The sequence below is a fragment of the Sorghum bicolor genome, chromosome 8, assembly GCF_000003195.3.
Source record: "Sorghum bicolor cultivar BTx623 chromosome 8, Sorghum_bicolor_NCBIv3, whole genome shotgun sequence".
Classification (NCBI taxonomy): Eukaryota; Viridiplantae; Streptophyta; class Magnoliopsida; order Poales; family Poaceae; genus Sorghum; species Sorghum bicolor.
Window position 1 is genome coordinate 59,086,569 of NC_012877.2, and position 16,106 is coordinate 59,102,674.

Sequence of the window (16,106 nt, forward strand, 5' to 3'; positions counted from 1 at the left end):
AATTTAAGATTAGATGTGTTGATTATTGTGATAACTTGTAGGCAATGTCAACAGTAAACTTCTATGCTATGAGATTTCTATTTCTACTTCTTTTGTTTGAATCTTTTTTAGATGTACCATATTTTCCAAGTATTTTTCAATTAGTTACATAACAATTTGCTACTCTCTCTATTCTTTTTTTATAAGATGCACATGCATAACAAGATCAAAACTTTAAAACCTTTGACCAATAATTTAGCTAAAATTTTTAATTATTATAATAAAAACTTGATATGGTTAGATTTGTAGTTAAATGTACTATATAATTATCATAAATTTATAAGTAGAAATAATATAATAAAATAAATAAATGGTTGAAGTGTCATTTAGCGGATCGTATCATGTCAAAGTGCATCTTATAACAGGGGAAAGAGGGATCAGTAACAATATATATATATATATATATATAATAAGCACACACACAATCAACATATCTGCAGCACTACAGTTCTAGGCAAAATTAACTAAGCACACCAATGTATTGTAATTGTACATATACACCTCCAAATCACAAAAGGAAAAAAAAAAGCCAAAAAGAATTCCATATGATTTACAAGCAGCGTCCTAGTCATGTCAGAAATCTTGGCAGCTATGCCATGCCCTAACTACATCTCCTAGCTCATGTTTCAGCTCTTCCCAACCAAACCCTTGTTCCTCCCCGTCGCCGTCTCCGTCGACCACCTCAAGCCGCAGCTCGACGAGCATCAGTGGTGGCGCCACCTCTGACATCTCAACCGTCATCGCCGACAGCCCTAGCAGGCCCCCCAGCGGCAGGCAATCCACTCCTTTCTTACCTACCACAACATACCCGAGCTTCCCGCCGGCGCGGCCGAGCTCCTCCAGTGTACGCTCCGGCGACGCCGTCGTCATGAACCTCTTCTCTCGGTTCCGCTGGTCGAACAAGCCGGACAGATCGAGGCCGGACGACATGGAGATGATGTCGAAGGCGTTCATGGCCGGCGCCTGGAACGCCAGCGCGCGCTCCTGCTGGCCGTTGAGCAGCGCACCGAGCTGCGAGTCGACGCTGAGCGAGCGCTTGAACCAGGGGTGCGTCGTCAGCGTCTCGACGGCGACGCGGGTGGCCGGGTTTGGATCGAGCAGGCGGCTCACCAGCCGGCGCGCCGGCTGCGACACCCACTCCGGGAACTCGAACTCCCGGCGATGCGCCTTCCGGCACATGTCGGCGATGTTGGAGTCGTCGAAGGGGAGGTGTCCGGCGAGGAGGACGAAGAGGATGACGCCGCAGGACCACGCGTCGGCCTTGGCCCCGTCGTAGGCCTTGCGGCGGAGCACCTCGGGCGCCGCGTATGCAGGGGTGCCGCAGGCCGTGTGGAGGCGGCCGTCGTCGCGGAGCGAGTCCGGGAGCGCGGAGAGGCCGAAGTCGGAGACCTTGAGGTTGCCGTCGCCGTCGAGGAGGACGTTCTGCGGCTTGACGTCGCGGTGCGCGACGCCGCGCGCGTGGCAGTAGGAGAGCGCGGCGACGAGCTGCACGAAGACGCGGCGCGCGGCGTGCTCGGGGAGGCGGCGCCGCGGGAGCGCGGCGAGCCTGGACAGCAGGTCCCCGCCCGTCGCGAGCTCCATGACGAGGTAGATCTTGGCGCGCGTGGCGAGCACCTCGTGGAGGCGGAGCACGTTGGGGTGGCGCAGCCGGCGCATGGCCGTCACCTCGCGGAGCACGCGCGGCGCCATGCCCGCCGTGCCCATCACCTCGGCCTTGTCGAGCACCTTCACCGCCACGGCCTCGCCGCCGCCGTCGACCGGCCGCGCGAGGTAGACCTTGGCGAACGTCCCTCGTCCCAGCAACCTACCTAGCTCGTACTTGCCGAGCAGGCTCTTGCCCTTCTTGTTGCTCCCCTTGCTCTTGCTGTCCATGGCGTCCATGGGCAACAGCAACAGCGAGGCAAGCAGAACACCCGTCTTAGTGCTATGGTAATGAGATGGGCGCGCGACGGAATTAGGTGAAAATATATGTCGGGTTGGTGCCGTTTTTATATGGGCGACGAGTTGGGTATGCAAGGTGCCGTTTTTGTTTCTAAATCCGATAACTGGGGTTTCATTAATTAACCATGATTAGCATTTCCAATCGGACTTGGCACATAATAAGTAATAATATATATACTTCAAGGCCTTGTTTAGTTCACCCTAAAAACCAAAAAAATTTCAAGATTCTCCGTCACATCGAATCTTGCGGCACATGCATGGAGCACTAAATATAGACGAAAATAAAAACTAATTGCACAATTTATCTGTAAATCGCGAGATAAATCTTTTAAGCCTAGTTACTCCATGATTAGACAATGTTTGTCAAATAAAAATGAAAATGCTACAGTTTCGAAAACCAAAAAGTTTTCGGAACTAAACAAGGCCTTGGTGGGATTCTTCAAAAATATAATGTACTCGGTGGGCTTCGATTATATATTATATGTTAACCATGATTAGAAATTGGGTTCCTTATTCGCAGCAAAAAAAAAAGTTCCTTGTGTTGGAATATGTTCACTAGGGAAGTCCTTGATTTGACACGGTAATTTGTGGTGGAACATTTTCATAAGTGTCATCCCCGTCTAAGTGCAACACCTGGACCCCATTTTTGCATAGTTGTTCTTTGTTTCACTTCAATGAGCAGCTATACTGGTGAAGTTGAACTATTTTTGTGACCCTGTTTGACAAAATAACTTTGCATGATGAACAAAAATAAGAATAAATTACCATAATGCCCTTAGCCTTCTCTTTTCTTTCTCTATTTTTCCATTTTTTTTTTCTTCCAAGGTCTTTCTTCCCGAACCTGATACCCATGAGTCCCGACATCTAAGACACTCAGGCGTCCGCATACCCATCCCAGCAGCCACACGGTCGTGCCCCTGGTGGTCATGTCGTCCCCCTTAGCCTCGCGCTCGTGTCCCTAGTGGTCCCCGCTCTTGTGCGCTCCCTCCCCGAGCGGTGCAAATCCGGTCTTTGAGAGTATTGGGGCCCATATTTGTGTGATGACGCTATGAAAAGCTACTATTTTTAGCCATGTGCCACTCTAGAGTATATCAACCACCTACTTAAGTATTTTCATATGATTTTGTAATAGAGTATATCAACCACCTACTTCAAAAGAAAATACTTAGGTAGTATAACTCAAGACCTAATAGTTCAACTTGACTATCTTAATTATTTGTAACCATGGAGCGACTAGCTAGAATTCATGCATCAAAAACCATGTATAGTTAAGACTTGGAAAATATAGAACCAAACTACATATGTGAGAACGTGACTATGTGAAGTCAGGCTCAGGTTCGAATTACTGACTTGGCATTTATGCTCGTATTTTCAAAGAATAATTGTTTTATTGGTAAACAATATCCTTGTCAACAACGAGATGTACTTATATGTTGAGTTTGTCAATTCAAGACTTGACGACCTAGTAGTCTCTTAAAAGCTTCATATGGGTAATGTATATATGTATGTACTTTTTGAGAGAACTGGAGGGGCTTTCGCCCGTGCAGAGATTTATCGAAATAGAGGTTCACAACTTACAAGATCCAAAATTTACAAAAACTGAGCGGAAGCCTTTTCCCAGTGCACTCATAGGGGTGAATATATAAATACATGTATGTGAGCACCTTCCTTTGTAATATCTTGCAATAAATAGTACATATTCGAAATTCTGAAAAAAAAAAAATAACAATAGGCGATTATTTCTATGATGGTACCACAAACCTACTGCCTATATGATCACATATTCATACCGCTCTTACACACACATAACTTGATCTAAGGTTGCGGACTATATATGAAAAAAAGTCAAGGTATTGATGAGTAAGGCGTGAAGTTGTCGTGCTTGTTCATTTACCTTTGATTAGTGATTTTTTGGACACTACTTGATGACAACTAAGGTGGTGACCAGTCCAATTAATTAACTTGGTTATAATTTATAACTACAGCCCAAATGATAGTACCTTTGCTTGCACTAGTCCAGAAGGCCATACACATTAGCATGAAATTTAATAAAGGTAGAAGATATCCTGGTAAGCATGCATAGATCCATATGGTTAGAACTAATTTGGTAAAAAAGCTTGCAAGTTGATATCTCGTTGGTTCATACTTGTCTTATTTTAAGCACTCCCAATGCAGAAACTATCGTGGTTTCTATATATATTAATTGTAGTGCCACCTAAGCATTTTGCTGATGTGGCAAGAAAGTTATTGAAGAGAGAGAGCAAAAATCATAGAAACTGGGTCTAAGTCAGAAACCATGTCTACACAAGTCCAAGACATGAAGTGATATAATTGGCTAAGAATGGAGAGATAATGAATGTGATTGGATAAAAAATATTCTATAGAAACTATCCATTTGGACCATAGTTTCTACATATAGTGTCTATAAAAATTAATAGGTATAAAAATTACATGTAGTTTCTAGCATATCATGCACTGAATGATATCGCTCATACTGACGATGCATTCTTAATATGCACTGAATGCAATTCCCAATGATTTTTAGAATTAATCTCATAGGTTTTCATGAGGTTCTGATTTTTTGTGCCATATATATAAACACATGTAGTTGGATTGTTGGAAGTTGGAACATCTCAAAATGTTTGTGACCATGTCAAGTCGCTCATGTCATAAGGTCGACATCATATAGCTCTAGTTTATCAACCTAGTATTATTTAGCGTTTGGGCAATCATTATTGATGAGATACACAAAATATTTGCCGTCTTCTCATTGGCAGCATACATTTTGGCTAGCTTTTTGGGGGCACGCCCATCATTACTCTCTCTCTTCCACCAAGGAAGATGGTGTGAACGATACTGGAAGCAAATGTGGGGAAGAGGCATCGTATATCCAATAAATTAAATAACAAGAAAGCTCTAGAGATTGGCATGAATGCACACTGGACCATATCTTTCATTAAACTAACGCAACAAAAAGTTCCTCTAATGTTAAAGTAGGACTATGCTAGAAATATCAGCTCAAAATAATAAAGTTTCATATATCAATTAAGCTTGACAACAGATAAATCTATAACTCAGTTATGCTAAATATACCATTATCAACTTTATTATTTTGAGCTGATATTTTAAGCATAGTCATGATTTGGTGATGTAAGTATTCTATGATTTTTCTAAGATTTTTTGTGTCCTACAAATACATTAGCAAATTAACCATGGTTAACTTTTTTTATTTATGAAGAGAGGCAAAATAATCATTTTCAATGCAAAACAATATTTTACTATGTGGTTCTCATCATGTAGAGTCTAGAAGATTTTATGGTATAATTTTGGGGCACTTATATGATTATATGTCTATTTTGTAAAAGATTTTGTTAGGAGCAGTGTCCACCAACCAATTTGTCAAGAACTAGAGTGTTCAGAAATCGCTCGAAAATAGATGTCTGCCAGCAAAGAGCCACCACTTGGCATGTCCAACAGTATTTTTTGCCTAAATATAATGAGGAACTAGCTTGATAAGGTCTCCACTAGCACTCTCATATCCCCAAACTAATGGTGGATGCTTTGTCCTTAATCAAAACACCATTACACTCTTAGCTAGCTAGACACGTTGGCATGCTCCAGATCTTCTTAAGGATAAGAGCATAGTACAAGCTGAGATTATATATTAATACTGTTATCATTTTAAAATACCCACATGCCCTTAAACAATATCAATAGCTGATAGAAAAACAATTGTGTGTCATACTGATCTTGTCGATCTCTAGCTACCATGCATGTAGATCAAATTGAAGCTATACATATCCAACTCCTTTGCAAGCTGCATGACCTGCCTTTGCTCCAGACTTAGGACCCATGTTGGAAAGCATTGGTCACAATTGGACACGTCTTGTTGCTGTAAACTATAGTATGCGGGGGGGGGGGGGGGGGGGGGGGGAGAGAGAGAGAGAGAGAAAGTTGATTGGTGACAAAGTAGATGAGATATTTTCAGGGATGGCATCTAGCTAGCAATGCTTGTAGAGTTTTTTTTTTACCTAATGGATGCTTAATGCCTCGTTCAACATTAGTAATTTATGTGTATATTCGCCCGCTTGATTGGCATGTGGCAAGTAAAGTATTCGAGTATTGATTTGCTCGTATCAATGTTTGGGAAAAACTAAGATAAAGTTTTTGTTGCGTTCTCAGTGGAGGCATCTCTGCATCCGTAATGACGACTCTCAGTTTGATCACCTAACATGTAAATGACCTTTTAAAGTGGTGAGATACATAAATGAGCAAGGTTTAATAGCATTATATTTTGAGAAATATCTCTCGATGTATTATTAACTCATGAAGTTTGTCAATGACCTTACATCTGACACCCAAAAAGAGTGAAACCAGGTGGAAGTTAACTATGGAACTTCTCAACTAACATGGGAAAATATTTCGACCCTATTTGGATTTATATGACTAGCAGCTAGTTGACTAATTATTACTCCATATCCAAATAGGTGGGTTAATGGATGGGCTAGTCATTAGATAAGCCCCCAACTATTTGCTATATATAGTCTACTACTAGTTGGCAAAACTCAACTATTTGGGACTAATAGAGGCAACCAATTTTAAAAAAGTGGAAAACACCCCTGCCTAACAACGGCAGGCAGGCACCACTAGAAATAGTATCCATTAGTCATAAGATCCAAATAGTATAGACTATTTTTTAGCCTAGTAAAAAAAAGGTATCCAAGTAATTTTAGGATATTATGTGGTAAGACAAATGCTGCACACTACTGGAAACTCGAATTCTTCTGTGTGTGCGAAAACACAAAGAAAAATGCGAATACCGTCAGAAAAATACACACAGAAATAGAGTGACAGAAAAATTGAATTTTTCTGTGTGTTCGCCATCAGAAACAATTTTTCTGTGGGGCTCCAGCGCATAAAAAAATTACCTTCGCTCAGATTAGAATTTTTCTGTGGGTTTTTGTATTTTTTTGTCGGTATTTTTGGAACACACAGAATATTACTAGTTTTTCTGTGGGTACTGAAAAATACACACAGAAAAATTTGGCACACACAGAAGTATTCGAGTTTCCAGTAGTGTGCATATTACCCTCCTTGATTGTCATATTTGGGTTGGTGATAGAGACTATGGTAGGTATGCATGTGAATGATGCCTTTTGGAGTGTTGTCTGCACACTCTTTTGCCCCTGCACTTGCTAGCCGTTTCACCATGGGCTTGTTCGGTTAGTCTTCAATTTTAAGAGGATTGGAAGGAGTTAAGTGAGATTTTGACCGAAATCCCCTCTAATCCACTTGGATAGGAGACTAACCAAACAAATCATGTTTGTGATTCAAAAGAAGTGAGCAGTGGCAAAAAGGTCAGGATCAGGATTCCATTGTTAACGTGCAAAGTGGATGGAGCACTTGCTAAGTGTATCGAGTTAGCTCGGTGGTTATTTCATGAATTATTTTATTTCTAACACACCGTGATTCTTCAATGTTATGGAACCAATCTTCCAAATGTTTAATATATATTTTGATATTTTTTTGGTTTTTTTCTTGGAAAGATACCTATCAAGCCCTACATTTTCTTCTAACATAACATCAGCATGAATTTTCTATTTCAGGTTCCAATCATCCTTTTTGGTGCTCCCTATTTTCAAAGCGAAATAGTAACTTTGCAGTAGCAGACAAGAGAGGTCTTTCAAAAAAAGACAAGAGAGGTCCTGAAAATGTGTCTTAATATGTGTCCAGACAATTCGTTCACGTGTCATAGTATTCAATAACTAACATACTGTTCTTCACATATTTTGAGATGTTTCCTTTGTTTCCTAGGATTATAGAGTACAAAATATTCTATCAAGGATACTCATAATTGTCCCCTTGATATATTGCTTCTTTGTCACGTTACTAAGGAACACTCTTTTCCTCATACAAGCATCTAAATTTTGAGAGAGAGAAAAAACAAATAGGAGAAGTTGAAGTATGAAATTATATTTAAAAATACTCAACCTATATGGGGGATAGTCTCTTCTGCGGTATTGTATTAAGAAGAAACTTCTCACGTGCGGGCCGAGAAAACACTCCAAAAGGCTAGCTGCCCTAGACGTGCCACAAGGTGAAATAGAAAATTATGATTAATGATGAATAGTTGTAAAATAAAGATATCCTTATTTTTCATTTTTTTTTTCTAAAAGTAGCCACATTTTCTATTTTGGGGTGTTTCCTACTTTATCATACCATCCTGTTTTGAGAAGTTTACACTTAGAGATTCCCCTACTAATTTAAAGCAAGTGGGAGACAAAGCAGAGGGCCCCTGAAAATATCACGAATCTGTTGTCAATTTCTTGAAATTGACTTAGCTTTAAGCGACACCACAATCACCAACAAATATGTCGAATTCATATATAACGCCTAATTCTTCTTTACCATCATGGATTGTGATATCACAAACTTTTTTCCGTTTACACTCCTTGCTCCTATCTCCTTTCAAAATTCATAAAACACACGTCATTTCTTAAAGTAAGATAGTGTAGTCCTTGAAATTTCCGTCTTCATGGAGGCCACATGTTTGTCTTTTGAATCTACATTGGCAACACTCTCATTCTCAGCAGGACCCTGAGACAACTGACAACAAACCTTGAATATTGCTGTCAACTTCCATGCCGCCTGATTGGTGGTCCCACCACCCTCTCCACGAGCCATCGCTGGCCACAAGTTTCAGGAGATGGGGCCCGCAGTGACATTCAGGGTGGGCCCACATACGTCACTAGGACAGATTTAGATTCCCTAGGAAAACCATATTGGCCAAGTGTGTTGAGATTTTCTTGGCTGAAGAACAAGAGCGTCAGGCCCCAACTCACCTCATCACCAGTAAGAAAAAGATTTCAGGGTGCCGTCACAGAGACTCAGAGAGTTTTGTTATCAGGGTGCAGGTCAGCTGTTGTTGTCGTCGTCCTAAGAATGTATATTAGGGCAAGTGGTCCTAATCGAAGAAGGTGGTGGTCGACATGCATGCCCCAAGTTCATCATCAGTTTATTTGATCATTGTTGGTGATATGTTAGTTTGGCATAAGTTTTAGGTAGTTTGAAGGTTTTATAATCAGAAACTATGGCCCTCCACTAGTCCACTTGAATGAACTCATTGCCAGCAGCTTGGTGGAGGCATCATGCAAGAGCGAGAAGAGAAGCAATACTACTGAAAAGAAATTTTGTCATGGCCCAAATGAATGAGGTAAAAATTAGTTCTGTTAAAAAATGATGAGGTCCAAATTGTCCAAGGAATAAATTTTTTTAAGTAGAACAAATTAATGGTGAAATGGTACACACGTCCTTCCTCCAGAATTTCAAACACGCTCAAAATCGTTGATATAGTTACCAGTCTCAGTATGGGGTGTTTTATAGCGTTGTTTCGGAAAATGCCACAAACTTGAACGAAACAATAACTCTCAATGCATAGTTTAATTTCATAGTTTCATAAACATTTAATTATATGACTAAATACGAGACGGTAACTATGTGTCAGGAGAGTTTCCGTTTCTTCTCTCTCCCTAACTACGGTGCCACGTCATAAAAAATGCCTACTACGTGGCAGCTTATTAAATTGAATGAAATTTGGTTTATACTCTCACTGCTGAGAATAGCCTAATGAGGTGGAATTGATAACAACCCAAAGTGTTTGTGCTAATAATAACGACTTCTCCTGTGCATGCTTCATAGTAGATCTGCACATATACACCACTGGTCAACTCAAGCTCACAGCAAGCAAATAGCAACCATGGGAATGCAATCCGTGAAAGATCACACATGACGCAGGCTAACACGCCCAACTAGTTTATCGAATATTATACATATATAGACATCATCAGGCTGTAACAAATATATATATACTAACACATCCACATCAGTACATCACATTCTACTATATATGAGAGTAACTACACGTACGTGTAAAAAAGAATTTTCATATATATATATATATATATATTAGGCATTGAGCTGAAGAAGAAAACGAACGGACGACAATATTCGATCCCCATCTGCTGGAATAATATCATATATATATTCATCAGATAACTATGGTATCAACTTGGAGCTATATCAGGGTTAATTGGTTTGTCCTGGCCTGCCAGACCGATCTAGGATTACATCTAGCTAGGTCCGCTGTCGATGAATTTTGTTTCATTAGTCTATTGCTCTATGCTTCAGCGATGGCGATGGCTTAGCTAGTACTAAATGTTGACTTAATATATACCTCTCTGTAGGTAGCACATTAAGCTGAGCCTGGCTTTTTAACCTATATATATATTATGTTTTTGTGCGTGGTTGTTGTTGAATGTTGGGTAGCAGAGTAATTAAGATCAGTGCAGCACTGCAGCTATAGCTAGCTGACGAGCTGTGCTTGTTTCAGCTTTGAATATAATTCAGAGTTTGCGAGAGATTGACCTGACCGAGTATAAATCTGGAAACTTGAGATCAAGCCGAAACAGCTGGTCATTCCATGCATGTGCTGAAGAAATGAAGGTTTGTCCGGTGTACACGTTTACAGGTACTGACTGGTACAATGAATGATTGGATATAATAACATGTCCAAGTCCGATGTCGCTGACGCGAGATGATATATGCAAGATTAGTAAACAACAATATATATATAGCACTATGTGCAAAGGTGGTCGATCAGTGGCCGTCGCTATTTGTAGCTGTTCACCCGATGATTGAAGTGGCCTTTGGTGGTGCGGAGAATGTATGTTGTGTATGTGCTTCCAAAAACGAGTGTCGTTTTTGCTACCTGTGCACTACTAAAAAGCTACAAAGCAGGCAACTTACTGTGCAGATATATATGGCCCATCGGGAAGTACAGTGCTGTGCCTGTGCATCCGGCGTCGGCTCGATCGGCTGTCGGCAGAGCTGAGCACGCCGCCGATCGATGATGGAGACTGCATGGGTGATGAGAACCTGCATCCACTGAACAACGGTGCAGCAGGTAACGACGACAGAGAGGAAGAGGACATAGACATTATATAAGCCGTATTTTTTTCTGTAATGTCAGTCAGCAGTGTTTTTCTTTCACAATAAATTAGCGAATAATATTTCCAGTTATGACTTTTCAGACTAGCGTGAAGCAGCCATGGCGCTGCGAGCTGAGCCTGAGCGAGCGAGACTGCATGGAGCAGCCATGGCTGGCGACGGCTCGGTCGCCGGTGTGCACATGCAGGGCACTTGTCGACGACGGTTTTGGGCACCGGCCGGCGTGGGCGAAGCGCGGGCGGCGGCAGGGGTGGTGGTCTGTATTTCGTCTACCCCGAATCGCGCGATGGTCAGCGTTTTCTGGGCCGAGCGGCGGAGGCCCAGTTGCATGGACACACGTTTGCGAAGGCCCGTTGAAGGATTTTGTTCCACACGGCCTTATTCTTTTCAAAATATCTTTATTATCCAATACCACTAACAAAAGATATAATTTTTCTATACTGCGAAAAATATGCGATTGATCCTCTCGATCCTCCTCTCATCTGACCGACGATCCCGCTGGTGGACAGAGCCTTCATTGTTCTTAATTAGGTTTGTAGATCCTTATTGATCTAGGTCGTGGTTTGTGGTGTCATCAATAAAGTGGTGGTGACAATGATATTTTGAAATAATAAATCTCTAGCCTCTCTCTACCTCAACGATGTTCGATCTAGCACAAGTGAGTGAGAGTCTGTTTCGTCAGATATGTGGACCAGTGAGAGTCTGTACGTTCGTGCAATATACATGTTGTTGTTATTTAGATCTTAGTATTTGGTGTGCTTTTTCAAAGGAAGCAGCAGTTGGTTCACTTGGTTGGCTTTCGATGCTGTGATCTCAACCTTTTCTTTTGGTCTGTTTTGTAGTAAGGTCCCGTATCTTCAACACATGGTAAATTATTGTAAGCCTGCGTCACTTGGAGGTTTTGCCGATATTCTTTGAATAGATACTAGACGTTGTTAGTGACAAGCGGCTACTTCGGTCTTCAAATCCTTGTTTGACGATGGTGTTTGCAGATATTCCTTTTCCTTAATGTGTTTTTATAATGAGATCTTCAAGCAGGCAGTGTACGGTCAAAGGAGGAAGATAATAGATTTAATCTTTTTTAGAATTCGTCTTGTGTCTTATTGTCCATCGTTGGTACTAATCTTTGTTTTTTTTGAGTGTCTTTATATTAAAAAACTTTATATCATTTTTAGCATTTTATAACAAACTCAAATGATAAAAATCAAAATTAGAGCATCTCTCCAACGGTTTGCATTTTATCTTTGGCAAAATATGGAGTTTGCTAAGTCTCAAATCACTACGGGGAGGAGAAAAAAAAGTTACCTCCAATGGTTTGAAAAAATTGAGTTGGCAAAACCCAAAGTGTGGACCTAGCGGTTATGTTTTTAGGCGAAAATTTTCTTCGCGCCGTCGACTCCAAGGTCCAAGCAACAACCGACACCAACACACAAATCCTAGACACCATGAAAACCCAATGCACGTACTGGAAGGATGAATCCATGGCCATGACGTGCGTACCTCTCCCACAGCCGGCTTGATGAAGATCGCCTCCCCCACAGCCGGCGTTGATGTCCAGCGATGTGCAGAATCCAAAGATCGCGGCCTCTAACTTTCAGCAGGAAGAAAACAACGGCGACAGAGGAACCACGCGTGGGGAAGAAAAATACGCAGGGCTATGCAATGCCAAGCGCAATACACGATTGGTACATATGTCAAACCTGGTCAGAAATTTACCAAATTAACCAAAATGAAAAATCCATTTGTCAAACTATTGGATAGAAAATTTTAAGACTTTTTTACAAAATAAGAATGCAAAGCTCATTTATAAAACCGCTAGAGATACTCAGAAGGTCGTAGATCTCATTGAGCTATAAAAATTATCTTCATGTAGTCATATGAAAAAGATGTGGAGTTTTGTCGCTATCCAAGCTAGGTGGGTCGAGCAAACGTTCGTTGAGACTCCCTTGCAACTTTATTTAGAGAGCCAAAAATATAGTTTGGAACTTCGGAACCTAGGCCTTGTTTATTTCACCCCAAAAACCAAAAGGTTTTCAAGATTTTCTGTCACATCGAATCTTTTGGTACATGCATGAAGCATTCAATATAGACGAAAATAAAAACTAATTGCACAGTTTAACTATAATATCACGAGACGAATCTTTTAATCCTAGTTAGTTTATGTTTGAACAATATTTGCCACAAACAAATAAAAATATTATAGTAGTGAAATCCAAAATCTTTTTGCATCTAAACGAGGCCCTAGATAATAGCTTGAGACACATTTGCCTTCATCCACCGTCCGGGCTCCGATGACCGAGATAGAGGTTATCTGGCCCGTTGGACCGATGGTCAGTGTTTACTGGGCCAAGAGGCGGAGGCCCAATTACCTGGACCCGACGTTTGCGAAGGACCGTCGAAGGATTTTGTTCCACGCGGCCTGGGTGCTGCCTTCTACACGTTGGCCTTTGCAGAGCCCTAACATATATACCGTAGCTTGAAAGATCGAGTATGGAATAAAGTCCAAGGGTGGATGGAACAATGTCTTTCGGCTGGAGGTAAAGAAGTATTAATCAAAGCAGTAGCTCAGGCAATCCCGACTTATTCCATGTCATGTTTTAGACTCCCTAGAGGTTTGTGCCAACATATCAATGGTATCTTGCGGAATTTCTGGTGGGGAAGTAAAGAGGGTAAACGGAAGACATGTTGGGTGGCTTGGGATGACATGATCAAACCAAAGTTCCTCGGTGGTCTGGGTTTCAGAGATACTGAGCTTTTTAATCTAGCTTTGTTAGCGAAGCAAGCATGGAGGGTGTTGTCTGGTGCAAATTCTCTAAGTGCTCGTATCCTCAAAGCTGTGTACTTCCCAGATACTGAATTCCTACAAGCTAGGCTTGGTAATGCGCCTTCCAGGATTTGGAGGTCAATTTTGGATGGCAGAGATGTCTTAGAGCAAGGTTTGATACGACGTATTGGTACAGGAGAGGCAACATATATTTGGACTATGAACTGGCTCCCGCGCGACAGTCTGTTGAGGCCGGTGATGAGGGTCCAAGCTAACCTTCCGCAGAAGGTTAGTGAACTTATTGACTCTACGACAATGTCATGGGACATGCAAAAGCTACATGAGTTTTTTGCTCCTATGGATAGGGAAACTATTGTTAATATTCCTTTGAGCACACGGAGGCAAAGTGATTTCTGGGCCTGGCACTATGATAAAAATGGCATATATTCACAGTCCGTTCAGCTTATAGGATGCTAGTACTCAGGAAAAATAATATGACGGCCTGCTCTGATAGTGTGGCGGGAAGATCAAGCACTAAGGCAGACGAGAAAGAATGGACAGCGTTGTGGCATGTCCAAGTGCCGTCGAAGATTAAGGTGTTCCTGTGGAGATTAGCTAGACAATCTCTTCCTTCTGGGGATGTCTTGCATCATAGGAATTTGAAGGCACAAAGCACTTGTGCCATTTGCGGTGCTTTGGACTCATGGAAACATTCTTTGATAGACTGTCATATGGCAAAGTGTGTATGGGCTTTGGAAAGGGAGGATATCACTGAACATTTATGCACCATAACGGTTCAGGATGCTCGAGGTTGGTTGCATACTATAATAACTACCTTGAAGCATGAAGATCTTACACGGGTTCTAGTTACTTTGTGGGCTATTTGGTATGCGAAGAGACAAGCTGTTTATGAGAATTCCTTTCAGAGCCCTCTGTCCACGCACTGTTTTGTTAAAAGTTTCATGTCGGATCTAGAACTTGTGAAACAGGCAGCTCCTCCAGGGGCAAGTCATCAACACCAGAATGCACAAAAGGCACCATGGATCCCTCCGCCAGCGGGCGTCATGAAAATAAATGTCGATGCGGCCATATCGAAGAATTCGAGCAAGGCATCAGCTTCGGCAGTGGCAAGAGACTCCTCAGGCATGTTTGTTGGGGCTTCAGTTGTAGTAACTGAAGGTATTTCTGATCCTGAAATCATGGAGGCAGTAGCGTGTAGAGAGAGCCTTGCGCTCGCATCAGATTTGTTGCTACAAAAAATTAGGGTGGCTTGTGATAATATCATAGTTGTTAGAAATATCCGAGGCAAAGGCTTTGGATCTTATGGCCATGTAATTCAACAGATCAAGGCACGAGGAGACAGTTTCACTTCAGTTGAGTTTGTTCATGAAGGTTGGATGTCTAATGGGGATGCTCATAGGCTAGCAAGAGGCTCCTTGTATGAGACAATTGGTAGACATGTTTGGCTTATCAGTCCGCCGAAAGGCGTGTGTACTTCTTATTCTCGAACTAGTTAATAAACTTTGAGATTCTCAAAAAAAAAAAATATATACCGTAGCTTTGGTCAGAGGTCAAATTGTTCCAGCTTGTATTGGAAAAATTTATAAAATAAATGCAAAAACATTTGTTCATTACCACAAAAAAATATTTTAGAGGAGGTCGACATCAATTTTCCCGTTGATTTTCAGAACTGTTATTACGCATTTTCAAGTGTGGTTTGCAACCGTCGAAAACAGATTAAGGGATGATTTTACTAAGTCGACCACTCTTTGAAAATGATTTTTAGGTTCACTTTAGTCAGATGCCATACATCATTTTCAGAGGTAGTCTAGCGTACCTCTAGAAAGTATTTTTTTAAAACCATAGAAATTAAAACTATTTACATTATAGAGGAATAGGTGATGAACAAATAGCATAAGTCGACCACTCTTAGATGATTTTTCTCTTCATACAAGGTGTCCATATTATTTTACACTAAGTGACTCCACTAAATGTTATATGTCTTTTATGCAAGATGCTCACACCATTTCCCACTAAATCCATGTCATCCCTTATCAATTATAAAAATATCCATGTCATCTCTATATATCATGTTCAATACTTTTAATCTTTAATCTATTAACATGCAAGTCCATCTACATATGCTATTTGTTCATCACCTATTCCTCTATAATGTAATCAAATATTCTATTTCTTTTTCCTCTATTAGCTTACCGATTTCTTACCAGACCCGATACAATAAAATTTAACATGCAAGTTAAATTCATATATACACACAGTATACATAACACTATATAAGTAATATTATGAGATTTATTTTTAAGAAAATTCCGTTGCAACGTGTAAGGTATGCTTC

The 16,106-nt window shown here is 41.1% G+C and overlaps 1 protein-coding gene across 1 annotated transcript; it reads right to left on the reverse strand.

Annotated features, from left to right (window-relative positions):
- On the reverse strand, positions 459-1,981 carry LOC8076654 (CBL-interacting protein kinase 4). Its single transcript, XM_002443458.2, has one exon. The coding sequence runs from the start codon at positions 1,918-1,920 to the stop codon at positions 613-615; it is 1,308 nt and encodes a 435-aa protein (XP_002443503.1). The 5' UTR covers positions 1,921-1,981; the 3' UTR covers positions 459-612.